The sequence below is a fragment of the Callionymus lyra genome, chromosome 7 (assembly GCF_982586985.1).
Source record: "Callionymus lyra chromosome 7, fCalLyr1.hap1.1, whole genome shotgun sequence".
Lineage (NCBI taxonomy): Eukaryota > Metazoa > Chordata > Actinopteri > Syngnathiformes > Callionymidae > Callionymus > Callionymus lyra.
Window position 1 is genome coordinate 5224948 of NC_141824.1, and position 23302 is coordinate 5248249.

A 23302-nucleotide genomic window follows, 5' to 3' on the forward strand; every position below is an offset into this window, starting at 1 on the left:
ATGACCTCAGTGAAGAGTCAACACTTTAAATCACAGCTTAATTTAAGATTTTGTACAACTTCTCAAGTGACACAACTTACTGTAACTGGTCGTAGTTGACACACATAAGAGGAACCTCGGTGCTGCAGCGCTGGTGGAACTTGTACCCCCATGTCTGGCAGCGGAACCCCTGGAAAAGCAGCTTCCTGCAGAAGTCGCAGAAGGCCAGAGTGAAGAAAGTCTTCCTCACCTAAAACTGATCAACTTTAATGCCTAAACAATTTAGAGTCATGAAGATGGAGGAGAACTTAGGTCTGTATCTGATGTGCTGATAAAGTACAATTTATAGTAATAATACCTTTCATTATTAGTCATTATTATTAATGATTTGAACTGAAAAACATGTACAGACTCCAGTTAAGCTGCTTTTTTACCAACTAACTAGATTCATATCATATGAAATATAAGGAATAAGTTACTAACACACATTGGACAGCAGGTGGCAGTGTCATTTCAGAGATTGCTTGCACGACATTATAGTGTTTAGGTTTTATATGATACAACTTTTAAAATACATAATGGAATATAACAAAAAAAAAGTGTTCCTTTAGATATATGGAGGGAGGATTGTGTTCTCCTCCGAACTTGTCCAGGAGAGCTTCCAAGTGTTCTTGTGTCAGCTTGATCATGTGTTTGATATTCCAGATCTGAGGAGAAACACAAAGGTTTGTTAAAATTCTGATCTAACAGAGTTCAGAGAATCGTCTCACCACCCTCTAATAAACATGATGGAGATTAGGATCTGCTTTTCTCTTCAAGAAAAGAAAAAAGAAAACATCTAGAAGTATTAAACCCGTCACGAGCTGCTGCCGAGAGATGCTAGCTTTGTAACGTCTTAAACATGTAGCTCTTAAAGAAGAATTTCCATCAGTAAACATTCAACTTTCTTTTAAAAAGGTAAAACCAAAGTCCACCTAACATGTATAGATCAGATAGCACTGAGAACATGGACGTCACCTTCCTACTCATTTAAATCCATGTTGTTTCATTGTATTATCAAGTCCATACATATCTTTTTAGGATTGTCAAAAATAGTCACACAAAATAATCCTTTAGTATCGGTGGATCCAGATGGTAATGAACAACAAACTCCAACAACAACAAAACCTCATAGGCAAAGATTAGAAGAAAAAGTTCAAGTTAACACTTTATTTCTTTAAAAAGTTTAAAATCAATCATTGTGGACAACTTGTGTTATAGTAGCTCTATTTTACAAAGTATTTCAGCACCAACTGTATTTAAATTGATGTCATGTCATTTCCCAACTTTGAATGAACGACTTTAGAATGACCTTCAGTGGAGAAACAACACAAACTTTCACCAAGGAAGGTCACATTACTTCTTCCCAAGTATTTTATTTAAACCGAAGAACTTTGATGTTTCTTGGGCTGGAGTCGAACCCACAACTGGATCACAACCACCAGAACAATTGTACTGAAAGCAAGAGTGTTCTGAACTTGACAATCCTTGAGCAGTTCTATCTAGATTACATTTGAAATGGTGTCTCAAAGCATTTGTTTCGTTTCTCGACAATCGATTAAATGATTTGTTCCAAAAATTGATTTTTTTTTTACTCATGAATTGAGCAGAGTGCAGGAGCAGAAAATTCAAATGCCAAACAATTCATATACAAGGGCCTTAAAAGATCTCCATGATCCAGAACATCACTAGAACTAAATGATAAAAGTTGAATGCAAACTTTTTAATTTATTCAGATTAAGACCCTGTAAATATTTACAATTGGTTTAATCTTCAATCAACATGTTCATTTAAATTACAAGGTAAAGCTCTGTCTAAATACAGCAGTGATACAGGAGGGATTGATTTTGTCTTGACCTTTATTTTTCATTGTTTTATGTGTTTTTTTTGTTTCTATATGTACACTCTGTTGTTGTTGTTTCTTTGGTATTGCAATAGATTATTTTTCTGAATTTACTGTCTCTTGAAAAAAAAAGAAAAAAAAGAGCATATACGTAACATTGCTGTGTCTGCATATTTACATAGTTGCCTTTACATCAGACCAACATTGCCTGGAATGCCTGTATTGCATACTTGTGCTCGATACAAATATATTAAATTTAAAAAGTAATATCACGCTCCTCAAGAATTTATCAGCAGGATTCTACATACATAGAACACATTTAATACTTGATGGTCAGACAAAAGTGAGTTCTGAGGAGAGACATTTGTTGTTTTAACTTCAGGTCTGTTTGCTAGAACAAGATCTAAGGTGTGGTTGAAACAGTGAGTCAGGGCCAAGAGATCCATAAAATCCTCCTATAGAGAGTGTCACATGTCTTTGTAGAACCATGGAAACAAAAATAACCTGTTGATTTTGAAACCGTGTGAAACGTACAAAGTATGTTTGTCTCATATATGGGCAATAAAATCAACCGCTATCAGTGAAAAAATGATAATGCAGAGAATAATGATTCACTTCATATGTTCACTGTCATTGATGATCAGCGCTATATAAATACAAATGACTTACTTCTTTACTTCCTTTAGGAGTATTGAGAGGAGGAATACGATCAGAGTGGTTGTTTGTTCTGCTAAATGGTAAAAGCAATTTAGTTCAGGTGAAATACTAATTTTCTACTCAGCCTCATGTTGTTCAACAGTTGTGATTCATTTTAGAATAATGGGTTCCTTTTCAGAGTTATAGTAAAAAAAATGTTTGTTCATTTTAAAGAAGCAAATGACGCTCAATGGTCTTTGTCCACATCTTGTTCCAAAATGACAAACTTAAAATATCCAAATACTAGTGATGGTCTGGTGAAGCTTCATGAAACAGTGTCTTTTCATTTTTCCAGAACAATTGTTGTCGTCAAGGCTTCAGTACAAGAGAGATGTTACAGACGAGCACCACAGAGGTTTGGATATTTTTTAATATCAATTTCAACAAAGACAAAAAGACCTACAAACGATAGTCTTTACATTAATATGAAAATACATTTTTATTTTTGTTAAAAGTTATAAAGAATTACATTAAAAATGTCGCTTAATAGTATATTGTCTTGAACACAACAACCACTCTGATCATATTCCTCTCAATACTGCACAAGGAAGTAAAGAAGGATCATCAATGACAGAGAACATATGAAGTGAATCATTATTCTCTGTCTGCTTCACACTCAGGAAGGAATATCACAACTCTTCATCATGGTTAGTGACACCAAACACTTTACAAACACATTTCTTAAGTTAAGAACTATAGAAATGATCCCTGAAAGTATAGTCTTAACTTAACTCTGCACCAACATCACACTCCATCCTCACACCAAACCATTACAGTGACGGATGCATAGTTTTTGAATTTTAAAATGTTACTGTCATTCATTTGATTGCAAAGATATGAGACTAGAAAACATACTTTGTAGTTTCACAGTTTATACACAACATGTATTTATAATCAAAAGGTTATCTCTGTAACCAAGGTTCTACAATGATGTGTGACACTCTCTATATGATGATATATATGATTCTATGGATAACCTCTCTTGACCCTGACTCTGAAAAAGAACGATGCATTCACCAATGCTTTCCATGTGACCTGCACTGAAACACACCAGTAATATATTCATGCAGCCTGGTGCTTGAATCATGTCAAGTTATAATTGTTGTTGACTTTAACATCCATGTGGATATGGTTCATGACAGCTTGACAACTACGTTCAATTCCATAATAGAATCAATTGTCTTGATGGTTGACTGTTTCAACCACACCTTAGATCTAGTTCTAGCAAACAGACCCTGAAGTTAAAAATCGCAAATGTTTCTCCTCAGAACTCAGTTAATCTGACCATTAAGTATTAAATTGTTAAAAACAAAGGAAGGAACGAAGTGGAGAGACTGCCATCTAATGGACTCTGAAAATAATGACACTGCTTCATGAAGCTTCATCAGAACATCTCTGCTCTTCTGGTCACATCAGCCTGTCACAGAGATCAGGGATTAGTTTTGCTGGAGTTCCCTGTCAGAGACTCACACAATCCTCAGGTCTGGGTTTATTTCTTTTAAGTCTTTGTCAGTTTACTTCTCCTCTGGATCCACAACTTGAATACTGGGTATGATCTTTGACCTCTTGTGTCCCGGCAGCTCCAGGTTCTGCTCCGTGATGCTGCTTTCATCCTCAGAATCCCACGACTCTGAAGAGTCTACATCATATGTGTCAAACTCAAGGCCCGCGGGCCAAATGTGGCCCGCCTGCCTTACCTTGACCAATGAGCAAAAAAAACAACTTGAAAAAACACACACACACACACACACACACACACACACACACACACACACACACACACACACACACACACACACACACACACACACACACACACACACACACACACACAGGTGGAAATTAGAAATACAAAAACATCCTCGCAAAATGTCCAAGAAGAGAAAAGTTGATGCAGAGGGAAGGCTATTTCAAGAAAGGTGTGAAGAATACATGTTTGTGCTTCAAGGAGAAAGGCCTGTATGTCTTTTGTGTTATGAGGCAGTGTCGGTTGTCAAAGAGTACAATCTACGCCGGCATTTTGACACCAAACACAGAGCCAAGTATGCCACATTTACTTATTTTAAGAACATGACCAATGGATGGTGGAGAGGATCCACTTGGTGTGTTCAGGATCTACTCATCCACAAGAATTGACAGCCAATATATAAGCTGGGGAACCTAAAAACGTGACCAATAACTGGTTGTGAACTGAGACTTTCTTTCTTGTTGGGACATATAAAGACTCAACAATCTGATTTTCCTGCATTTGATTTATTTTTTCTCTGCTTGAGATGACAAGTGTGACGACACATGTGCATCAACAAGGAAAAGTTGCTTGTCAGACTTATTTCAGTTGCAACTTATTAGTCTTGAGCTGTAAGTTTTGACTTATTTTTATGTGTAGAAATGTATTTAGTACCACATGCAAGGCTGAGTGCAGCCATTTTTATTTTATTGTAAAATGCTACATCACACATGTTAGCAGCTCACAATTGTTGGTTTTACAGTAGCTATGACCTCAAGTAATACATTCAAAGTCATTTAACATTAAGGAGTAGTTACATTTATTTTACATTAGCTTACATTTAGCTACATTTATAAGTTACATCTGGCCCTTTGAGGGCAGCCATTATGATGATGTGGCCCCTGGTGAAAACCAGTTTGACACCCCTGGTCTACATAGTCACTCTCAGACCCACTTAGTTCCACCAACGCCACCTCCTGAAGATGTTCACACAAGTCATGAGATTTAGAGTGAGCTCCACGTTTGAATTCAAGAACACAAATCAACACTAACCATCTCAACTCTTCCATCTGCTGCTTCAGTCTCTTGTCTTCTCTGCCATTTGTGGAAGGAAACTCTGCAGCCGGCTCAGAGAAACATCTGTATATATTGATGTATCAACTTTTTCTCACACCCCGAGTGGTTTGTAAACATGCAAGACGGACATAAACGATGTATTTCAAACAGGAAATTATACTTTTATTTTGTCCATCAGTCTGAGGCGACCTACCTGAGCGACGTGGCGGCAGATAAAGGCGAGGAGGAGCCGTGCAGAAGCTGACCCGTCCAGTGCAGCTGCCAGGACCAGACCTCAGCTCTGTCCTGTGACGACTGCAGAGCTAATGGCTTCAGCCACACACACACTCTGGAGAAGGAACGTTCACCATCTCTAAACGCTTTATCTGACTTGTCGTGAATCCAACTATGAACATGTGACTGAGAACGACTACGACTTCCTGTTGACGATCTATTCTATTTCCTGTGATTCTGGTGAAACGTGTGCCTGAGAATGTTTTCTGTCTGAATTGTGGAACTAAAGCATTTGCTCAGTCTTCACCAGGACCAGATTAAAAGTATCTTGTATCACAGTTGTCTTGGTTTGGACCTGCATGATGATGAACTCACGTTTGTAAATGACTTGTAACGTAACACATCCATATCACAGCAAATAAAAAAACACGTCTTGACCAGCGGTGGACAATTTATAATGAGGTCAAATTAAATACTGTTGACGAAACAAAATGTAGAATAAAAAACGAAATTAATCTAAACTGTGATCATTGCCATGACATTAAAACAACTATATCAGGTTATTTTATTATGCATTACAAACAATTGTAAACATTAAACAATATAGTTTAATACAAGGGAAAATACATTTGAACAAGAGTTGTGTTTGATGTTAAAATGAAAACGTTTTTTCAATTATTAACATTCTGACTTAGGTGAGCGACTCACAGCTAGGGGGCGATCTAGGTGGATTGTTGTGGTGTCCTCTTCCACGCTGCAAACAGAAAGCAGTTGAGTGCAGTGAGGGCGTGACACACAAGTCTCATAGAGGCACACCTGACTGGTGCAGGTGCTCGGGGGGCGGAGTCAAACATCCACACTGGGCGTCTCACCACACCTGTCCAAATGTGTCGTCAGTGTTGCACATTTGAGCTCTGGCGGGATCTAAGATGGCGGCACAGGTGTGGCGTGAGATCGGCGTCTCATGGTTGTGTAACCTGATGAAGTTTGACTTGAGAGAAGCAGGTCAGAGAGCAAACCTCCACAAACACATTCAGCCGACTCAGCAGGAAACTTTGAATCAAGTTTCTACATGTGAATTGTCGGCACAAGCTCTTCTGGATTTTTCTTCTACACAAAAGTGGACACAACTTATGTGCACCTGTTCAGCACAAGACGAGTTGATCAAAGCAATACAGTCATATTTAGGACATGAGTTGATCAGGAAACAGAAGGAGAGGTCAGAGATGTTGACCTTTCATAACAGCTGCACAAATGGATTCTTTCTGAGCCTCCACTGACCCTCAATGACAAGTGACTTTACTGAACATTTGGAGTCCAAACACATGTGGACGTTTTCTGTCCATTTATTTGAAGATCAAAACACACAAGAAATGAAGCAGCAGTTCAACTATGTTTGACAAGATTCTTCACCTCTGACATCACAACTGACGCTTCATTAACTAGTGTCTACACACCAGGAAGAAAACACACAAACTATTACATGAACACAAAACTGTCTGTGCGTGTACTTGATGTGTAAATACATGTGTTTGTTATCTTTTTATTTGTGTGTGCGCCTATTTTCAGGTTTGTTCAACTGTTTTCGTGAGTGTGTTTGGGCATGTGTGCCTGATTTTGTGTGTCAGTACCTGTTTTTAGACTCTGTTTGTCTGTATATATTTTCCGTGTGTGTATCATTTTGTCTACAGAGACATCTGTGTGTGTGCGTTAGTTATTGTGTGTTAGTGCTTTTGTTGCGCCAGAGAAGCATGTGTTTAAGTATTTATGTGTGTGCATTTCTGTGTAGTAGTAAAACACATGTGTGTGTGTTTGTCATTGTGTGTGATTGCTTTTTTGTGTGTGTGCGTGTTTGTGCATTTTTTGCTTTGGTAAAGCATGCGTGTGTGTTTGCAGTTGTTTGTGAGTGCATTTTTGTGTGTCAGAGATGCATGTGTGTGCATCCTTGTGTGATGGTGAAGCATGTGTGTGTTTGTGTGTGATTGTGAGTGAGTGCATTATTGTGTTTTAGAGAAGCATGTTTGTGAGTGTTTGTGTGTGTGCATTTATTTGTGTTAAAGTGAAGCATGTGTGTGAGTGTTTGTGTGTGTGAGTGTATTTGTGTGGTACAGAATCGTGTGTGTGCATTTATCTGTGTGTGTGTGTAGTTTTCATAACGGCTCAGATCACATGACATCCTGATGTGAGTTTCAAACACATTTCCAGTGAAGGAACAAAGATCAGCAGCTCTGACGTCTGCAGAGTCTCAGAAGAAAAAGACGTTTCTTGGTCGATTCCTCCTGAAACACGGAGACAGAAAAATGTATCAACTTGTAAAATCATGCGTGAAGTGAGTCTTGAAGAAAAGTGACAATTATCATCCACTGACTTTAGTCTCTGTCCACGGGCGGATCCTTCAGATGGTCCAGCTCCGAGCTGGGGGCCGCTGTAAGATCACAAACCCTGTTAGCTTGTGTGCTTCTCACCAGCAGATGAAACTAGTGTCAACACTGATGCTAGCATGCTAGCACTCTGTCACATGGTCAACATCTGAGCTGAGACAAGATCATGTACTTACAAGACGAGTCAGAGTCGCCTGAAATGGAAAGAAAGAGGACAAATTACACCTGAAGAAGATGAACATAGAAGAGTTCCTCTGACCTCTTCTCATCTCTGCTGACCTTCTATTCTTTCTCTCCAGTATCTGGAGATGATCTGGATCAAATCACAAACTCTCACCTTTCTTCTTCTTCTTGTAGATGAAGTATCCAACCACTGTGAGCACCAGAGCGGAGGCAGCGACGGCGGCCATGATGATGTACAAGGTCAGGAAAGTCCTGGCTGTGGATGGAGAGCAAAGTAAGTGGAGACATGATCAGGTGACCAGTGTTAGAGACGTGGTGGGGCCTCATTCAGCAGATCCATGCTGACCACACCTGGACTCTCATCTGGATGAAAGAAACCTCTGGAGACACCAAGAAGGTTCTGAAGACTCTTACCGTTGGTCAGGATGTTTGACGGATCCAGTTTGGTGACCACGTCTTCCGGAATGCCGTCCAGTTGAAACACACACTCGTACCTGGACCAGTCGTCAGACGGGAGTTTCAGGTCCACCATGTTCTGGAAGGTTCCGTCAGGGTTGGGGAGGATCTCTCCGTGTTCCACGTCCTCGTGCAGCTCCTCTCCGTCTTTGGTCCAGAACAACATGGCTCTGTCGGGGTAGAAGCCTGTAGCGTGGCAGGTGACCGGAGAGCTGGCTGTCTTCTGGAGGAGAGACACTCGTGGACGCTCTGAAGGGAGAGACACCACACTTCAGAGAGAAAGTCAAAGGATGGACAGAGAATGAAGGAGAGGAGGAGGAGGGAGGACAGGGGTGGAGGTGAGGAAAAGAAGATAAGAGGAGAGAGAGAGAGAGAGAGAGGACATGAGGAGAGAGAGGAGGGAGAGAAGGAGGAAGGAGAGCAGAAGGAGAAGAAGGTCATGGAACTACCTGTTCTCATCAAGGTTTTGCTCCCAAACTTCACAAACTTCTTCAGATCATTTGGACATTCCTGGGTGTAAAAGAACTTTTTCTCTTTCTTCCAGCCTTCATCCTGGTCCCACTTGTGTTTGGTGATGACGGCCTGAGGACTCGGAGCGACCCAGGTCAGAGTCTGAAGGTCAAACACGATGAAGTCTTCTCCATCATAGCCGTACTGTTCATAACCTTTGACCTCTCCAGTCTCATCGTCCCACTCACAACCGTTCATCCTCTGAAAGATGTGAACACCTGAGATAGAAACCAGAGTGAGACCTGATCTACTCCACTGTTTAATACTCCACTGTGATCTACTCCACTGTTTAATACTCCACTGTGATCTACTCCTCTGTTTAATACTCCACTGTGATCTACTCCTCTGTTTAATACTTCACTGTGATCTACTCCTCTGTTTAATACTCCACTGTGATCTACTCCTCTGTTTAATACTCCACTGTGATCTACTCCTCTGTTTAATACTTCACTGTGATCTACTCCTCTGTTTAATACTCCACTGTGATCTACTCCTCTGTTAAATACTTCACTGTGATCTACTCCACTGTTGAATACTCCACTGTGATCTACTCCGCTGTTTAATACGCCACTGTGATCTACTCCACTGTTTAATACGCCACTGTGATCTACTTCACTGTTTCATACTCCACTGTGATCTACTCCACTGTTTAATACTCCACTGTGATCTACTCCTCTGTTTAATACTCCACTGTGGTCTACTCCACTGTGATCTACTTCACTGTTTAATACTCCACTGTTTCATACTCCACTGTGATCTACTCCACTGTTTAATACTCCACTGTGATCTACTCCACTGTTTCATACTCCACTGTGGTCTACTCCTCTGTTAAATACTCCACTGTGATCTACTTCACTGTTTAATACTCCACTGTGATCTACTCCACTGTGATCTACTTCACTGTTTAATACTCCACTGTGATCTACTCCACTGTTTAATACTCCACTGTTTAATACTCCACTGTGATCTACTCCACTGTTTCATACTCTACTGTGATCTACTCCACTGTTTAATACTCCACTGTGGTCTACTCCACTGTATAATACTCCACTGTGGTCTACTCCACTGTTTAATACTCCACTGTGGTCTACTCCACTGTTTAATACGCCACTGTGGTCTACTCCACTGTTTAATACTCCACTGTGATCTACTCCACTGTTTCATACTCCACTGTGATCTACTCCACTGTGATCTACTCCACTGTTTCATACTCCACTGTGGTCTACTCCACTGTTTAAAACTCCACTGTGGTCTACTCCACTGTTTAATACTCCACTGTGATCTACTCCACTGTGATCTACTCCACTATTTAATACTCCACTGTTTAATACTCCACTGTGATCTACTCCACTGTTTAATACTCTACTGTGATCTACTCCACTATTTAATACTCCACTGTGATCTACTCCACTGTGATCTACTCCACTGTTTAATACCCCACTGTGATCTACTCCACTGTGATCTACTCCACTGTGGTCTACTCCACTGTGGTCTACTCCACTGTGATCTACTCCACTGTGATCTACTCCACTGTGATCTACTCCACTGTTTAATACTCCACTGTGGTCTACTCCACTGTGATCTACTCCACTGTGATCTACTCCACTGTGGTCTACTCCACTGTTTAATACTCCACTGTGATCTACCTCACTGTTTAATACTCCACTGTGATCTACTCCACTGTGATCTACTCCACTGTTTAATACTCCACTGTGGTCTACTCCACTGTGATCTACTCCACTGTGATCTACTCCACTGTGATCTACTCCACTGTGATCTACTCCACTGTGGTCTACTCCACTGTGATCTACTCCACTGTGGTCTACTCCACTGTTTAATACTCCACTGTGATCTACCTCACTGTCTAATACTCCACTGTGATCTACCTCACTGTTTAATACTCCACTGTGATCTACTCCACTGTGGTCTACTCCACTGTTTAATACTCCACTGTGATCTACCTCACTGTTTAATACTCCACTGTTTAATACTCCACTGTTTAATACTCCACTGTGATCTACTCCACTGTGATCTACTCCACTGTTTAATACTCCACTGTGATCTACTCCACTGTGATCTACTCCACTGTTTAATACTCCACTGTGATCTATTCCACTGTTTAATACTCCACTGTGATCTACTCCACTGTTTAATACTCCACTGTGATCTACTTCACTGTTTAATACTCCACTGTAATCTACTCCACTGTGATCTACTCCACTGTGATCTACTCCACTGTGATCTACTCCACTGTTTAATACTCCACTGTGATCTACTCCACTGTTTAATACTCCACTGTGGTCTACTCCACTGTTTAATACTCCACTGTTTAATACTCCACTGTGGTCTACTCCACTGTTTCATACTCCACTGTGATCTACTCCACTGTTTAATACTCCACTGTGGTCTACTCCACTGTTTAATACTCCACTGTGATCTACTCCACTGTTTAATACTCCACTGTTTAATACTCCACTGTGATCTACTCCACTGTTTAATACTCCACTGTGATCTACTCCACTGTTTAATACTCCACTGTGGTCTACTCCACTGTTTAATACTCCACTGTGATCTACTCCACTGTTTAATACTCCACTGTGGTCTACTCCACTGTGGTCTACTCCACTGTGGTCTACTCCACTGTTTAATACGCCACTGTGGTCTACTCCACTGTGATCTACTCCACTGTTTAATACTCCACTGTTTAATACTCCACTGTGATCTACTCCACTGTTTAATACTCCACTGTGATCTACTCCACTGTTTAATACTCCACTGTGATCTACTCCACTGTTTAATACTCCACTGTGGTCTACTCCACTGTTTAATACTCCACTGTTTAATACTCCACTGTGATCTACTCCACTGTTTAATACTCCACTGTGGTCTACTCCACTGTTTAATACTCCACTGTGATCTACTCCACTGTTTAATACTCCACTGTGGTCTACTCCACTGTTTAATACTCCACTGTGATCTACTCCACTGTTTAATACTCCACTGTGATCTACTCCACTGTTAAATACTCCACTGTGATCTACTCCACTGTTTAATACTCCACTGTGGTCTACTCCACTGTTTAATACTCCACTGTGATCTACTCCACTGTTTAATACTCCACTGTGATCTTCTCTGAACTTGTATGATCTACTCCAGTTTCCTCCTCTGATCTACTCTGTATACAAGATTGATGGTTCAGGATGTAAAAAGGTTGAACATGATTCAGTTTAAGGTCAAACATTGATTTTAAAGACAACAAACCTCCAGTTTGGTTGAATCTCTGTTTTGCTATTTCAATGTTGTTCTTGTGGACCTGCTGTGCATTATTTAAGATATTTGTCTCTCTCTCCCAGTACTGAGGATCATCTGCTGTGACCTGGATCATCCAGTCTTGTTTGGGTACTTTTCTCCTGGTGTTGCTGTCGTAGTGTTCCACTTCAACTCCGTCCACATAAGTGACAGAAACAAACTCTGGGAAGTTTTTAACTCCAGCAGACGCAGTGTCGAAAGACTGCATTGTGTGAATCACTGTGAGACACAAAAACAAAGTTTAGATCTTCTCTGGTTCTGATGACACAACGTTGTGATGCAGCAGAACAATCACATCTTCTACAAAGACAAAGAGGTGAAGAACAGAGGGACAGTCAGCAGTGACACAAAGTTCACGTCCACACACGGACACCAGCAGAACATCCTTCACACTTCACTCTCCAAGAACCCTGGCTAACTGGGACACAACTATAGAAGAAGAAGAAGAAGAAAGAAGAAAAAACGATTAATATTAATAACAATCTGAAATGTAATAAATATTTATAATAAAACAAATAAGGAATAAAGAGAATTAAAAGAATAAATGGATGAATTAAGAAGAAACAGGAGCAACAATGTTGAAAAAGATCAAACAACTAAATTGAAATTGTTTTTAAAAAACGCATAGATAATAAAATATTAAAACCAAGTTCATGGAACAAATCTAAGAATGATTGATAGAATAAAGATCATTGAAGGACATTAAGGTTAATGATGAACTAAAATAACATGAGTTTATATCAGTTTATAAATAACATGTTTCTGAAGATTACTGTTCAACATGATTGTAAATGTTTCATTTAGATATTTTAAGTCCAAACACAAGTTCAGAGCAGCTGCTTCACTTCCAATAAACTGTGAGATGTGATAATATGTTGAAGTGAGCTGAGCTACAAGGTTGTCTGAACATGCGCACTTAAGAAATGCGACACTTTCTTTGTTTTTATTTCCTCATTTTAGTTCATGATAGACTTGTTTACTAAAGTCAAATCAATGAAAATTGTAAAAGCTCTTCTTGTGAGTCAATGAATCTCCTGATGGCAGCATCGTTTAAAAACAAGTGATCAGCTCATGAAGCAAAACTCTGGAGTCACTTTCTGTTCAGCGTCAAACAAGTTCCTCCGTCAATCAACAGAAGTGACTCAACAGCGCCACCAGGTGAGCACCTGACATTGAGCTCGGATCTACTTTTCTGTGTACGACTTCTTCACGGTTCTGAGATGAAAAGTGAATCAGTGAAACACTTTGACTCCTCTGAGAGTGAAAAGGTCATGAAGGTTGTAGTGAAGAGTATTTGGAGAAATAAAAGGTGACGCAGGTGTGAACACATGAAAGTGGAGGAAGGAGACTCACTCGCAGTTGAGCTGTGGATCCACACAACAAGCACAAACAACACCTTCTTCATCTTCAGCTCTTTTCTGGAGACTAGGATCCAACAAGTCTTCAGGTCGACGAACGAAGTACAAGTGAAAGTAAACAACAGACGCAGGAAGAAATATCTGAGCCAATGAGGATTCAGTGTGACGTCACGTCCAGATGGAAAGTCAAAGTAAACCAAACATGTTATTACGACTATTTTCTGTGACAAAAACTCCACTTTAAACTTTATTATTATTTCTTAGAGTCGTTCTTCTGAACCTTAAAGTCACGCAGAATGTGAACTATGGAATACCAGGAGTGTCAAATTAAAGTGAAGAGAAATAAAAGTGGATTGAATTGCTTTTTATTTTGACATACGATGATTTATATGTATAAACTTTCTTTCCTTCCTTTCTATTCTCTTTTATTCAGAAAAAAAGTTTTTCTAAAATATTACTATGAAAGTAAAAAATAAACGAGTTTTTTGTGGAGACGAGAAAAGCTTCTAGTTCCCTCTAGTGGTTAAAACATGACATTGAGCTCAAACAGTAAATACATTTGAATGATTTTCAGTCATTTTCATCAATTCAAGAACCATTTTTATCATTATTTTACGGACAGACTTTCTGTAGTTAAAAAAACACTTGAACTATCTTCAGTTCCCTCCTGGTCAGTGAGCTCTTGGTGCTCTACGATCTCTCCAACATTGTATGGTCTCACAGGAAGTAAAACCCCTGAGTTATCTATTATAACCTCAGGTTCTGCGAGTTGGTGCGAAGCCCTCCAACGGCTTCGCTATGGGTTTACCCCGAGGCACCGCCTCGTCTCTGAGAAAGCTTAATGAACTCGCCACCCAGCAGGGGGCAGTACCTTCCTATAAAGGCGGGCAGCACCCGCCGCACTTTCTCCAACTGAAAACTCAGCGAGAAGGGCGGCCGCTGGGCGACGAGGTTGGAGGGCTTCGCACCAACTCGCAGAACCTGAGGTTATAATAGATAACTCAGGGGTTCTGCTTCATTGGTGCTCCGCCCTCCAACGGCTTCGCTATGGGTTTACCCAAAAGGCGAAGCCTGACGGGATAAATGTACCCCCAGCTGGACGCCGCTCCTGGAGCAGCATCACTAGGGCCCCGCCGGCCCAGGGTCCAATCCCACTTGAGCCGTGGGCCCTGAGGGGGGCACAACAGCGCTCAAGACAGTATGAGCTACTGATCCCGCCGTTACGTCGAGGAGATAGGCCTTAGCGAAGGTAGACGTGGACGCCCAAGAGGCAGCAGAGCAGATATCCTCTGCTGCCACACCCCGCAAAAGAGCCACTGAGGCTGCCACGCCACGGGTGGAATGTGCCCTCAGACCGCTAGGAGCGGATCCACCCGCTGCTCGGTAGGCACGGATAATGGCCGATCTCACCCAATGAGAGAACCTCTGGGGGGAGAGAGCCTCTCCCCGCCGGCATCTACCGTGGCAGACAAAAAGGGCATCAGAGCGCCTAAACTCGGCCACCCGCCGCAAGTAACAGGCCAACGCCCTCACTGGACACAACAGGTGGAGACGCTCCTGACCCGGGTCCGAGTGAGGCGGCGGGTGAAAGGCCCGCAGCGTGAAGGTCGTCGCCCGGAACAAGGAACTCAGAATCTTCGGGCGGAACGCTGGGTTAGGACGCAAAGACACCGAAGACTCCTCGACGCCAAAGGAAAGACACTCAGGGCTAATGGAGAGGGCACAAAGCTCACTTGCTCTCTTCGTGGTTGTTAGTGCCAGAAGGAGCGATACCTTGAAAGACAAGATATCCAATGGGACTTGGTCAAGAGGCTCGAAGGTCGGCCCTGTGAGAGAGTCCAGTACCAACTGGAGATCCCACTGAGGGCTGGAAGGCCTTGCAGGAGGTCGAAGCCTGCAGGCACCCCGCAGGAAACGCGCCACCAAAGGGTGGGCGCGAACCGAAGCACCCTCAAAACCGACATGCCTCGTCGCTATGGCTGATGCGAACACTCTCAGTGTCGCCACAGTCCGCCCGTTATCCAGCAAATGTTGCAGGAAAGACAGGATAGCGGAGACCAAACAAGAGCTGGGGTCCAAGGACCTGTCTGAACACCAGCGGGAGAATATCCCCCACTTTGAGGCATAAAGCCTACGTGTTGATGGGGCCCGGGCGTTCTCCAGCGTGTGGAGAACGTCCGGGTCCAGGGTCCCGATCAGCTCGTCCCGTGCAGGAGCCACACCTTGAGAGGCCGGCCCAGCACCGGGGGCGCTGTCAGTGTCCCCCCCCGCCTGACACAGGGCAGCGGGGCCCCAAGGGATGGCCCACGGGGCCCCGACCGCCATGCGCACCAGCTCTGGGAACCAGAGCGCCCCCGGGGAGTCTAGTGCCACTAGAATTAACCTCAGCCCCCCCCCGCCTCGTCCTCCGAATCAGGGGGAGAAGGAGCCGCGGAGGAGGGAAGGCGAACAGCAGACCGACCGGCCACCTCGAATGGGCTAAAGCGTCCACGCCTAGTGGGGGGCGGTCCGAAGCCCTGAGGGAGAACCAAAGAGGGCATTTGAAGTTCTCCTTGCTGGCGAAGAGGTCTGCAACCGGGTGACCGAATCGAGACCAGATCTCGCTTGCCACTGCCTCGGACAGACCCCATTCGTCCTGGACGGCCCCCCTCGACAGTCTGTCCGCTACTGCATTCAGCTCGCCCGGGACGTGCTGGGCTCTGAGCGAAAGCAGGTGACAGTCCGCCCACAGCCAAATCTTCCTTGCCACACACAGAAGGGCTGGGGATCTGACTCCACCTTGGCGATTTACGTACGCCACGGCGGTGGAGCTGTCTGAAAAAACTAGGACGTTGGACTGTGACAGTTGGGGAGAGAGGTGAAGCAGGACATTGTGAATTGCCTTCAGCTCTAGCCAGTTTATGTGTCTGAGCACCAGACTGCTCCAGACCCCACTGGCATAGGCCTGACCCGAGGTGCCTCCCCAACCTGTCAGGGAAGCGTCTGTGAACACTTGAGTGTAACGAAGGACGCAACCCAATGGAACTCTCCGCCTGAGGTTGGCGTGAGAGTTCCAGAACTGGATGTCCTGCAAAACCCGAGCGGGAAGGCGCACTTTCCGACCTCTTTCCCGCTTGAGGTCTAGCTTGAGACGACCAAACCATCTCTGAAGCTCCCTCATGTGCAGCAAGCCCAGCCGAACAACCGTGTGGGCTGCCGCCATGAGCCCCAGGAGGGACATAACAGTGCCTGCTGTTGTCACGTGACACCGAGCTTCCAGCAACTGTGTTGTCAGTCGGAGAATGGGCTGGATACGCACGTCCGGGAGGCGCGCGTATCCTTCCTCCGAGTTCAACAGTACCCCCAGGTAAACTAACTGTTGAGCTGGAGTCAGAGCGCTCTTGCTGAGGTTCACTGTGAACCCCAGGGTGGCAATATGGCTCAACACCTTCTGTGTGTGAGCGTAACTTTCTGCCTCTGACCTGGCAAGGATCAACCAGTCGTCCAGATAGGTCAAGATCCTTACCCCACTCACTCTCAAAGGCTCCACTGCCGCTTCCACACACTTGGTGAAGGTCCTGGGTGCCAGAGAGTAGCCGAACGGAAGTCGAGTGTACTGAAACACCCGACCCTCGAGGGCGAAACGCAAGTACTTTCGATGTCTCTTGACTATCGGTATGTGAAAGTACGCGTCGGTCAGGTTGATAGATGTCATCCAATCTCCTGGACATACACCTGAAAGCAGTTTCTTGACCGTCAACATGCGAAACGGGCGGGTAGCTATGAACTTGTTCAAATAGCTGAGGTCCAGAATGGGCCTCCAACCCCCGGTCTTCTTCGCCACGAGGAAGTACCGGGAGTAAAACCCTGACATCATCTCGGCTGCAGGGACCAGTTCTACGACCTCCTTCTGCAGCAGAGTAGACACCTCGTTTCTCAGACAGGATAGTTTCTCCTGCTCCACCATACGCGTCCAGAGAATCCCTGAAAAACGCGGGGGTTGACGGGCAAACTGTAGCGCATAGCCCCGCCTGATTACTCCCCCCAGCCAAGTGGGTCCTAGAAGTAAAACCAGGCGACTCCAAGCCGAATAATGTTCTGTCAGAACCGCAGCCCTGGCGAACCTTGGGTAGTCCTCCGGCCCGCCCCCCATGGACGGGCCGTAGACGAAAGGGCATCACACAAGCCGCGTCTCTATCTCTTGAATCCACAGAGCATGTACTCGAGTTGGATTCACTAGAACCCCCACTCTCATACATAAAAGCCGGCTCTGTGGGAGAAGCGCGCAAGTGCGCGTGAGACACCTCAGATGCGCGTCGTGCGTGTTTCCTTCCCCCCCCGGAAGTCTTCCCAACTCCCTGAGCACTTCTTAGTGTCACCGGAGCTGACAAAACCCGCGATGTGGAGGAAAGCGCTGGAGAATTAACCCGGAGCTGAAGTGAGTTAGGTCGCGCGCGCGTCGGCACCGCATCACTCACCCGGTCCCGTACATTCTCCAGCCCCGCTGGCGGTCCAGACCTGTTCGTCACTCGTGAGATCCGACCGCCACGCACCTCTCCAGTTGATCGACCAGACGGGACGGAAGTTCCTCGCCCTCGCCTGGTCTCAGAACGGCGAAAAAAACTCGCGCGTAAAAACACCAGGTTGCGTCAGTTCCATGGCGCTTCTCCGCCGCCAAACGTGACGTCCTCCACGGTGCCAGTGTTTGTAGACAGCGCTGTGGGGGAAGGAACAACCTCCGGTTAACATAGACATGTCCGGACAAGTTCCACTCACCTCATCAGCTGTCACGCTCTGTCGGGCACGAGCGCTGGTCGACGCGGAAGTAAACACAGCTGATTCAGCCGGTCTCGCGGACCTCTGCTCGTCTGTAAACAAAACACATGTGGTTGGAGTCTGCCCCTCATTCGTGTGGACAGACTCCGTTATTGCAGTCTCGGTATGACCCGGACGAAGGGGTTTAAAACCTCCTTCGGACTGTGTTATGAGAGGAAAATCACGCCGTCTATGACCGGCGGAGCATGTTAGCTTAGCATTAGCGGCGAAAGTTTCTAATGACGCCTGTGAATACGTCACACTCACAGGCGGAAACACATGCACGCTACCAACATCTCTCTCAGAACGAACCACAGAAACGTCATACGTTCTCTTGTTTTATTCCCGACACATTCCCTTGAATGAATAGGGAGGGTGGAGGAGCCCTCGGCCGTCGACTCTGCTGCGGCTGCTGGCTCCCCGGCTCGCGCTGCGGATCTTGGCGACGCTCACTCGTCGCACGCCGCCGCTGTTGCCGATGTTGTTGGTGCTGCTGGGGTGGCTGGTCTCTGGTGACGCTTCCCCCCAGCACCAGATGATGATGCCGACGAACGGGATCTCCGTCTCCGCGTATCCCCGTCGCGCATCGTCATCACGCCAAACGTGACGTCATCCATGACGTTTCTCCGCCAAACGTGACGTCATCCATGGCGCCGGGATTTTCTTGACAACGCTCATCGGCGGTCAAACCCCGTCAGCGCATGTCAACACGGAAGTAAACACAGCTGATCAAGCCGGTCTCGTGGACATTTGCTTATCAGGCCGACGAACGGGATCTTCTCCGCGTATCCTCGTCGCGCCTCGTCATCACGCCCATGCAGGTGATGGCGGAGCTGCGCCGCCTCCTGCCGGGCCATTCCTCTCAATGGTGCGTCCGTTCCATGGCGTTTCTCCGCCAAACGTGACGTCATCCATGACGTTTCTCCGCCAACGTGACGTCATCCATGACGTTTCTCCGCCAAACGTGACGTCATCCATGGCGCCGGGATTTTTTTGACAACGCTCATCGGCGGTCAAACCCCGTCAGCGCATGTCAACACGGAAGTGAAGTAAACACAGCTGATCAAGCCGGTCTCGTGGACATTTGCTTATCTGGAAACAAGGCACATGGTTGAGTCTGCCCTTCATTCGTGTGGACAGACTCCGTTATTACAGTCTCGGTATGACCCGGACGAAGGGGTTTAAAACCTCCTCCGAACTGTGTTCTGAGAGGAAACTCTCGCCGTCTATGAACGGCGGAGCATGTTAGCTTAGCATTAGCGGCGAAAGTCTCTAATGACGCCTGTGAATACGTCACACTCACAGGCGGAGCCACATGCACACTAATACCTCTCAGGTGAACCCGTCGAGTGCTGCAGGAGGGCCATGAGACCTGCAAGAGATACTCACCTGATCGCTCTCGCATACCCCATGGTCGACTCCATGCAGCGAGCCAGTCGTCCTCCTCGTCGACATCTGTTCATGACCGATGGACGACTCAGCTCGACTCATCAGGGCCCAACACGTTGGAACGTGAGCTTGTCGAGTGCAGCTCACAGGACTGCCGTGTTGTTTTCTTAAACAACACGGCAGTCCTGTGTTGATCATAATCATGATCTGAGGCGGCGTGGGTCGACAAGCCTCGAACGCTTCCCGTCACTGTCAAAAGCCGTGGGAAGCGCTCGGAAGGCCACATAATCATCACGTGTGATTTGGGCCTCTAGGCAAAACGAAGCAGACATGTGTGTCTCCTCTTCAGGGAGTCTTCGTGCACACATGGTTCACTTCAATATTCATTCGCCATCATTACATTCCACTGTCAGGAGCTTTCTCGCTGAGTTGAAAAAGGAGAAAGTGCGGCGGGTGCTGCCCGCCTTTATAGGAAGGTACTGCCCCCTGCTGGGTGGCGAGTTCATTAAGCTTTCTCAGAGACGAGGCGGTGCCTCGGGGTAAACCCATAGCGAAGCCGTTGGAGGGCGGAGCACCAATGAAGCAGAACTGCCTGTTCTTGGTACTATTTACCCACAAACCTTAGCATGAACTGGCCCTCAAAAGTAAACCTGTCAGAGAAAGTAAAGGTCTCAGGCAACAGCAGGTTGAAAGTGGGGATATAAGCAGTGGAGAAAATAAAAAAATTAACTTTCAGGTTGAATTATTGAATTAAAATATATCATTTTTACTTAAAGTATACAATATTTGATTGTTTTTTTAGTTGATGAATCTCATACAGAAATAAAGTTGTGTGATGAGCTACAATATTTAACTTCATCAAAATGTCTTTAAATCCATTTTAATTAACATTTTCAATCAGGTTTTGTTTTTACACACAAATAAATGTGATCAGTATCCGTTCATGGTGATTGTCCTTATCTGCCACAATGATTCTTCCCTGACTGAATATCTTTTGAGCGTGTTGTGTTGAGTCTGTAATGCTGCCAACAAAGTTATGAATCTACAAGATTCCTGACACACTTCGACTAGAAATTGTTCTTGATGATAGTTTATTGAAAATAATTCTTCTCACTTTTGTTTCTTTGTCAAGATGAAACATTAAACATTTCCACATGGTTGGTTTAAACACTCAATGTGAACATTTTGGTGCATGTGTTGAACTTTCATTTGGATTAATATGTAAGTTCACAGTATTGAGGGGAGGAATATGATCAGAGTGTTGGTTTTCCATTTTAAAAGTGTAAATATTGTCTCATTCTGCACTTTGTCCAGGACGAGAACACAGTCTTCTCTTTCAGTCAGACAAGCCTACTCTTGGGATGAAGGTTTTTGATCATCCATTGTGCCGACCAAGGCTTTTCTATGGTTTTCCACCAGTGTTTCCTCTTTCCTCTTGAGAACAGTGAGGCTCGAGGGTTTGAGGTTGATTTTAGTGGCACCAGAAGCTCAAACAAATCACTGGTTCCTCAACTGGTTGGCTCTACAACAAACTAAAGAAATGCTGACTCTCTGTTCTAATGTTGACCACAAACTGTTCTTTGTACTGTAGTTCACAGAAATAAATAATATTTTACTCAACATTATTCATTAAATGACATTTGTTTCTTATAATATTAACTTTACTCCATGTTTTGTAATAATGTAGGAACTTACTTTGAAAGCTTTATGGTTCATGTGTTTGATATAAACATACATTTCATGTTGTGTGTTTAATAGTGATGTGTTGATGAAGCCAAATGAAACAGTGTCATGTTGTTTAGAGGTCAGTAGGTGGCGCCATCAGTTTAAAAATGATGTGATGTTTCATTAGAAAAATTGTTCAAAACAATGGAGAATAGTGCAGAGACCGCCATCTAGTGGAAAAATAATGACACTGCTTCATGAATAGAATAGAATAGAAAGGCTTTATTCATCCCCAGAGGGGAAACACACTTTCACAACAGCGCAGTTGGAAGAAAATAAAGTGCAAGGAGAAAGAAATAGTACAAGAGATAATACAAAGAAAAATTAAAACGATCTTAAAAATATACAAATTATTTACAAAATTAGAAATTGACACTATTAACAAAATAAAATAGAATAAAAATAAAATAAAATAGAAATAAAAAACGGAAAAAAAATAAAATAAAAAGCACACAAGAAGAAAAACACGCTACGGATTAGCATCAGGATATTTAAAGTAGAGAGTTAAATATCCTGACACCAGTTGGGATGAAGGACCTTCTATAACGCTCCGTCCTACACTGGGGGTGCCTGAGCCACTGAAGGAGCTGCTCCTCCACGGTCAGGTGCAGTGGGTGGAGAATGTTGTCCCTGATGGAGGATAGTCTGGAGAGTGTCCTCCTCTCTCCCACCTCCTCCACCGAGTCCAGCGAGCGGCCCAGGACAGAGCCGGCCCTCGTGACCAGCCTGTTCAGTCTCTTCCTGTCCCGGTCCGTGCTGCCTGCTCCCCAGCAGACCACAGCGTAGTGGATAGCAGAGGCTACCACGGAGTCATAAAAGGTCCTTAAAAGTGGTCTGCACACGCCGAAGGACCTCAGTCTCCCCAGGAGGTGGAGGCGACTTCGGCCCTTCTTGTACACGGCGTTGATGTGTGTGGACCAGTTCAGTTTATTGTTGAGGTGAACACCCAGGTATTTGAAGCTGTCCACCAGCTCAATGTCCGAGCCCTGGATGCTCACCGGTTGATGTGGTGGGGACTTTTTCCTGAAGTCAATCACCATCTCCCTTGTCTTACCGGTGTTTAAGCAAAGGTAGTTGCTCTCACACCAGTCAACAAAGTCCTTGATGACTGACCTGTATTTTCCAGCTCGCCCCCCCCCAGACACGCAGCCCACAATGGCCGAGTCGTCAGAAAACTTCTGGAGGTGACAGCTGCTGGAGTCATAGGTAAAGTCCGCCGTGTAGAGGGAAAAAAGGAAAGGTGACAGCACTGTCCCTTGAGGCACCCCGGTGCTGCAGATGGTCACCTCAGACCTGCAGTCCTGCAGCCTCACATACTGCGGCCTGTTGGTGAGGTAGTCCATCGTCCATGCTGCCAGCTGTGTCCCAACTCCTGCGTCCTCCATCTTCTTCCTTAGCAGCGCCGGCTGGATGGTGTTGAAAGCACTTGAGAAGTCAAAAAACATGACTCTCACAGTGCTACCGGCGGCTTCCAGATGAGTCAGTGCCCGGTGCTGCAGGTAGATGACGGCGTCGTCCACCCCCATCTTTGGCCTGTAGGCGAACTGCAGCGGATCCAACGCAGAGCTCACCGTCGTGCGTAGCTCGCGGAGTACCAGCCTCTCCAAGGTCTTCATCAGATGGG

At 44.7% G+C, this 23302-nt stretch overlaps 1 protein-coding gene, 1 long non-coding RNA gene and 1 other non-coding gene across 4 annotated transcripts; all 3 read right to left on the minus strand.

Annotated features, from left to right (window-relative positions):
* Nucleotides 1–514: 514 nt before the first annotated feature.
* Nucleotides 515–6082, minus strand: LOC148074704 (uncharacterized). 2 transcript variants are annotated; one of them, XR_015711816.1, is made up of 3 exons: nucleotides 5554–6082; nucleotides 5337–5423; nucleotides 515–686 (listed from the first exon to the last, which is right to left on the minus strand). It is a non-coding gene; the product is annotated as an uncharacterized LOC148074704 (long non-coding RNA). The 2 variants fall into 2 exon arrangements; XR_015711815.1 differs by lacking the exon at nucleotides 515–686 and adding an exon at nucleotides 5044–5260.
* LOC148074705 (small nucleolar RNA U3) lies at nucleotides 3069–3281 on the minus strand. The gene has a single exon (XR_015712027.1). It is a non-coding gene; the product is annotated as a small nucleolar RNA U3 (small nucleolar RNA).
* Nucleotides 6083–7485: 1403 nt separating the features above from the next.
* LOC148074706 (major histocompatibility complex class I-related protein 1-like) lies at nucleotides 7486–12620 on the minus strand. Its single transcript, XM_087794816.1, has 7 exons — nucleotides 12365–12620; nucleotides 9043–9321; nucleotides 8552–8842; nucleotides 8292–8393; nucleotides 8131–8148; nucleotides 7942–7998; nucleotides 7486–7852 (listed from the first exon to the last, which is right to left on the minus strand). Exons 1-6 carry the CDS (start codon nucleotides 12618–12620, stop codon nucleotides 7943–7945), a joined length of 1002 nt encoding a protein of 333 aa, XP_087650942.1. The 3' UTR covers nucleotides 7486–7852; nucleotide 7942.
* Between the last annotated feature and the right edge of the window lie 10682 nt (nucleotides 12621–23302).